The 5,867-nt window shown below is 48.4% G+C and overlaps 1 protein-coding gene across 1 annotated transcript in view; it reads left to right on the forward strand.

The window, feature by feature from the left end:
• Positions 1-884: 884 nt before the first annotated feature.
• The window catches only part of LOC128114210 (butyrophilin subfamily 3 member A2-like), a 19,698-nt gene continuing 14,715 nt past the window's right edge, over positions 885-5,867 (forward strand). Inside the window, exons 1-4 of the mRNA XM_052744036.1 lie at positions 885-969; positions 3,925-4,275; positions 5,419-5,700; positions 5,812-5,867. The exon at positions 5,812-5,867 is cut by the window's right edge and continues 145 nt beyond it. Of these exons, the coding sequence (XP_052599996.1) occupies positions 885-969; positions 3,925-4,275; positions 5,419-5,700; positions 5,812-5,867 (774 nt within the window). The remainder of the gene's footprint in view (positions 970-3,924; positions 4,276-5,418; positions 5,701-5,811) is intronic.

The raw sequence follows: 5,867 nt of genomic DNA on the forward strand, positions 1-5,867 counted from the left end.
GTGTTCAGTGAGTCCCTGCAGGTCACATCCCTGGTGGCTGAGCCTGGAGACAGCTCACAGGTCCCTGAGTTTGTCCTTCTCAGGACTTTAGGCTTCCCCTTCCCCCACCCTTCTAGACAGCAGGTGGTTGGGGCAGACTAGGGTTCATTTATGTTTTTTTAAGCCTGTCTACACCATGCAGGGTCTTTATCAAAGACAGAGACGATGAGCACAAAGCTGTCTGTGGACATGTGTGGGTGGCACCTGCTGAGTGTAGGGTGATGGCCTGGAACCCTGGAGGGACTGGGCTGGGACTGAAGTGTGGACAAACTCCACAACCAAAAGCCAGGACAAGGCATTTGTGATGGGCACCACAACCTTCTGGGAGACATGTCTGTCTCTGAAGATGCCCAGATGATGCCTGGTCACAATTATGGAAGGGCAGAGGCACAGGTGTCAGCCATGCTGTTCCTGAGGGACGGTCTGGGTGTAGGCTCTGTGTCTCAGGGGTCACAGGCAGTATGTGGATAATGGAGAGCTGAGGTGATGGTGTCTACTCTGAGTTCCTCAAGGTGTTGAGAATGGCAGGGTAGAGTTTGGCTGCACTGTGGGTGGGGAGGGGTGGGAAGGAAAGGAAAGGCTTCCTCTCAGATGACTTGGATGTCCCAGTTCCTCATTCTTGTTCAGCAGGGCTGAGAGGAACCCAGGCATGGAGGTTTGTCGGTTTTGGACTCTTGGGGTCTTTAGCCCTGTTAGTATTGATGTGTTTTGTCTTATGGGGCTGACACCAGCCCTGATGATGCTCTCCCTGCCCTTGTGTTCAAGCTCTGGGTGAAACCTACCTCCTGCCTACTGCCCAAGGGTCTTGGTGTATCATACTTGTTTTTCTCCCCAGCTCGGAGGACATGGAAAATTGCTACAAGCATGCTCTGCTCTGCCATTTCACCTGCCTGTTTGTCCTTGTCCAGCTGCTTACCTGGGTGTCCACAAGTGAGTGTGTCCTGGTCTCTATTCCCATATCTCCCTCATTGAGTGAGATCTGTGGAGTACTTGGCTGTTCAGAAGTGTATGAGACTCATTAATACCTGGTTTCCAGGATTTTTGTACGTTTCCCTTTATAGTGAATTAATAACAAAAATTGAGGCTGAGCATGTCTGCATCAGCATTGGAGAGTATGAGACTGGAAATTGCGAGTCCTTGGCCAGCCTGAGCTCCATAGCCACACACTACCTGGCAAGCATAGTTGGGACCATAGCCTTGAAGCTGGCAGTGTGCCTGGGCTGTGAGGAGCTGCAGAGGCCAATGTAGGTAGGAGCAGAGTGAGCCAGGGAGGGAGAAGCAGGAGCTGAGTGTGGGGGGTCCTGAGGTGGGAGCAGCCCAGTAGGTTCTGGTGATCTCTGGTGGATGATGCAGAGTCAGGACTGAGCTTTGAGCAAAGCAGCAATATGGCTTTGATCCTTGTTAAAGGGTCACAAAGTTGGGGGTTGGGAGACAGCAGGCAGGAGTCCTGGTTTATTGAGTGGCAACAGTGGATTAGAGCCAAATGGAGCAGCACAGAGTGATACGTAGTTCCTAGGTGGCACATGTGCCTGTAACTCTTCGGTGGCATATAATGCCTGTAGCTCTTTCGGGGGTCCCTAGTGCCTGTATCACAGTCCTCCAAGTCTAGAGGGTCATGGGCACTCAGAGTGAGACAGGTTATCTTTGTTCTTTATCAAGAATTGACTGAGGCTCCTGGGAATGCTAGTGGCTTTTTTTTTTTTTTTTTTTTTTTTTTTTTAAAAACTGACATTGCCTTTGGCTGCATGCATTTTATCTCATGTGTATGGGTGTTTTTCCAGAATGTATGACTGTGTTCCACACGTACGTGTGATGCTCACAGAGTCTGAAAGAGTGTGACAGATGGTTGTGACCTACCAGAAATTGATCCTGGGTCTTCTGGAAGAGTAACCAGTGCTCCCAGCCATTTCTTCAGCCTCTTGCTCTGTGTTTTAAAGTTCACATATAGTTCAGTGGAGAAAGATGTGGGCTGATAGACTGAATTCAGGGTTGGGGGTTGGGAGTTTCCTCGGTGTGGTCCAATCATCAAGGAGATCTCCCTCTGAGAGAGGTAGAGGTTTGTGTCTCAAGGTGGTGAACATCTGCAGGGACCTTTTCAAATGCATGATCTTGATCTCACCTCAGACCTACTGAAGCTGGCACTCTGGTCTGAGATCCAGTTACTTGAAATGCACCCTGGTGACCAGGTGCATGCAAGCTGGAGAATGAATGCACAAGTGATTTTTTTTAATGGAAGTTTTTGGGGCCACAGGCACAGACAGATGAGTTTCTACTGTTGTTGTCTATTGGTGAAATTATTAAGGCCACTCCACATAGTTAAAAGGGAGGTTTGTGGGGCTGGAGAGATGGCTCAGCGGTTAAGAGCACTGGCTGCTCTTCCAGAGGTCCTGAGTTCAATTCCTAGCAACCACATGGTGGCTCACAACCATCTGTAATGAGATATGGCACCCTCTTCTGACATGCAGGCAGAACACTGTATGCATAATAAATAAATAAAGGAATGAATGAATGAATGAATAAATAAATAAATCTTAAAAAAAGGGAGGTTTGTTTAGTGGCGTAACTTACAAGTGAAGGGATAGTATGGTGATATTTTATTTGTACTGAAATGTGATTTTATTTGTATGTTAATAAATAAAGTTGCCTGGGGGTCATAGCTAATAGCAAGCCATAGCAGAGCTGGGTGTTGGTGGCACACGCTTTTAATCCCAGCACTTGGTAGGCAGAGCTAGGTAGATCTCTGTGTGTTCAAGGATACAGCCAACAGACAGTGACGAGGCAGTCATGAGGTCTGTTTTACAACCAATGAGAAGGCAGAACAGAAAGTCTATATAAAGACAAACAGACAGGAAGTAGGTCTCTTTCAGAGAGGTCTCTTGGCTGAAGAGGCTAGCTGCAGCAGGCGGGCAAGGCTCTTAGCTCTGATCTCTTGGCTTTTGTCTTTGTATTGGCTCTGTGTTTCTTATTTAATAAGACAGTTGGTTATATCTACAGGATAGGTAGGTTGCAGTGTCTGGGAAAGATGTAGCACAGTCCGGCGGTGTTCTCTGGAGAACTCCCTGGGTCTACCTCCAGCGTCCAGGGTCTAGGAACCAAGAGAGGCGGTGCATCCGGATCTTGGGTCTTCAGGGTCCTCCCTTGGCCCCGCCTTGTAGGTGTGACAGTTACCAAAGCCTCAATGGGGGCTGGAACTTCCAGAGCAAAGCTGAAATGGCTACCCACTACAGTTGTTTGTTTGTGCTGTTTTGAGGGGCCTGACACCCAGCTCCTACCTAACTCACTCATGGAGGCTTATTCTTAATTATAAATGCCCAGCCTTAGCTTGGCTTGTTTCTGGTGATCTTTTCTTTATAAATTATCCCTTCTACCTTTTGCTGCTGGACTTTCTCCTTTTCTTATTTTTGTATCCCTTTCTCTGTTTCTTTCTCTGTGGCTTCTGTGTAGCTGGACAGCTGGCCCCTGATGTCCTCCTCCTTCTCTGGCTACCTCTTCCTTTCCCCAGATTTCTCCTCTTTCTATTCTCTCTGCCTGCCAGCCCTGCCTGTTCTTTCTCCTGTCTTGCTATTGTCTGTTCCGTTCTTTATTAGACCATCAGGCGTTTTAGACAGGCACAGTGGCACATCTTCACAGAGTTAAACAAATGCAATATAAAGAAAAGTAACACACCTGAAAATAATATTCTACAGCATCTACCATGATTTATGGGCTCCACTGCCATAGTCTGAAGACTTCTTGTGTGTTAATCTTGGATGCCTAATCCACAAGGCCTAGAGCAACATCATCTAGCCTTTGCCTCCTGCTCCCAGGATCCTCACTTTACTGTGGGTGTTCTCTGCTTTGACCCATGTCTCTTCAGTCCCCTCACTGGTACATCTGTGTCCACAGAGGAGTTCCTGGTGTTTGGTCCCTCAGACCCCATTGTGGCTGCTCCAGGTGGGGAAGCCATACTTCCCTGCTCCCTGTTTCCAGTCATGAGTGTGGAGAATATGGAGGAGTTGAGGTGGTTCCGCTCCAGATTCTCAGAAGCAGTATTTGTCTATCGGAACCAACAAGAGCAGAAGGAAGAGCAGATGGCTGGGTATTCAGGACGGACCTGGCTGGTGAAGGACCAGTTCCACCAAGGCAAGGCTGCTGTGCGCATTGGAAATGTCCAGGTTTCAGACAGTGGGATATACGTCTGCTTCTTCAAACGTGGTCTCTTCTATGAAGAGGCCATCTTGGAACTGAAGGTGGCAGGTTGGTGAACTGATCCCTGTTCTAAAGATGTTGGGTGACCTGTGTGGGAGGAAACTAAGGGATTATGTCTCTTGGCTCTTTAATTTATTGAATGAGGGGAGGTCTCATGTAGAGCAGGCTGTCCTTGAGTCAGCTGTGGAGTGGAGGGTGACCATGAATGTCGGATCCTGTTGCTTCCTCCTAAGTGCTGGGATCACAGCCATACTCCACCATACATGGCTCTGGTCCATCATTTTTACTTTTATTTACTTTTGATCCCCCATTTTTTTTTTTTTTGGTTTTTTCGAGACAGGGTTTCCCTGTGTAGCTTTGTGCCTTTCCTGGAACTCGCTTGGTAGCCCAGGCTGGCCTTGAACTCACAGAGATCCGCCTGGCTCTGCCTCCCGAGTGCTGGGATTAAAGGCGTGCGCCACCACCGCCCGGCTGATCCCCCATTTTTATATGAGGAATAGTGACTCATTCCTACATCCATTAATCCAAAATGTGCTGGTCCTTGCTCTGGGGAACAGGGACACTGTCAGTGTCATATAAAATACCTGCTATAAATTCATATTTTAGAGGAGTAGGCAGAAAAATCAGAGTGCCCCAATGAGAAGTCAATATTAAATGATGATCAATGTCCCAATGAGAAGTCAATGTTAATTGATGATCAATGTCCCAATGAGAAGTCAATGTTAAATGATGATCAATGCCCCAATGAGAAGTCAATGTTAATTGATGATCAATGCCCCAATGAGAAGTCAATGTTAATTGATGATCAATGCTCACAATAAATGAGTTAGTAGAGTAAGGAAGGATGTCAGGGTTTAGTCTTCTCTAGCAGGGAGCTGGGTGTGGGCCTGCTATCCCAAGGGTCTCAGGTGTGTGGATATGGAGAGATGGATGATGGTTTCTATATCAGGACCCCTTCTGTTTCCTCTGGATCTTGTGGTTGAACAAAGAGTGGCCTGTGCTCTGTCCCCCATAGCAGACCCTGTTATCTTTCTTCTGTTGGGCAACAGGGGCTCAACCTAGTCCCCAAACAGGTGTGCTTTTCCTCTTCAATTCCTATGTTTCCATGAGAGGTTCCTATGAGACACATAGGTGATCCTGGGTGCCTGAGCCCAAGGTGGCTTTTAAGTCTTTACATGTATCCTCCTGCAGTGGTGGGATCTGTCCCTGAAGTACACATCAAAGGTCCAGAAGATGATGGCGTGTGTGTGGTATGCATGACTTCAGGATGGTACCCGAAGCCCCAGCTGCAGTGGAGAGACTCCAGAGGGGAGAGTCTCCCAGCATCCTCTGAGAACCACACTGAGGATGCTGAGGGGCTGTTCAGCATGAAGACCACGTTGGTGGTGAGAGACAGCTCTTTGGGGAATGTGACCTGTTCCACCTTCAATCCCATCTTGGGCCAGGAGAAGGCCGTGGCCATGTTCATCCCAGGTGAGGCTGTTCCTCACTCCTACAGAGCTTGGGAAGTGGATGGCCTTCCTGGGTGTGCTGGGCTGACTGTCCTCAGGTGTGCCCCTCACTGGCTCTCTGCCTGGGCCACAGAGCCCTTCTTCCCTCAGGCTTCTCCCTGGATGCCAGCTTTTGCCGTGAGTGTGGCC

The sequence above is a fragment of the Peromyscus californicus genome, unplaced genomic scaffold, assembly GCF_007827085.1.
Source record: "Peromyscus californicus insignis strain IS unplaced genomic scaffold, ASM782708v3 Scaffold_19__1_contigs__length_69161282, whole genome shotgun sequence".
Taxonomy (NCBI): domain Eukaryota; kingdom Metazoa; phylum Chordata; class Mammalia; order Rodentia; family Cricetidae; genus Peromyscus; species Peromyscus californicus.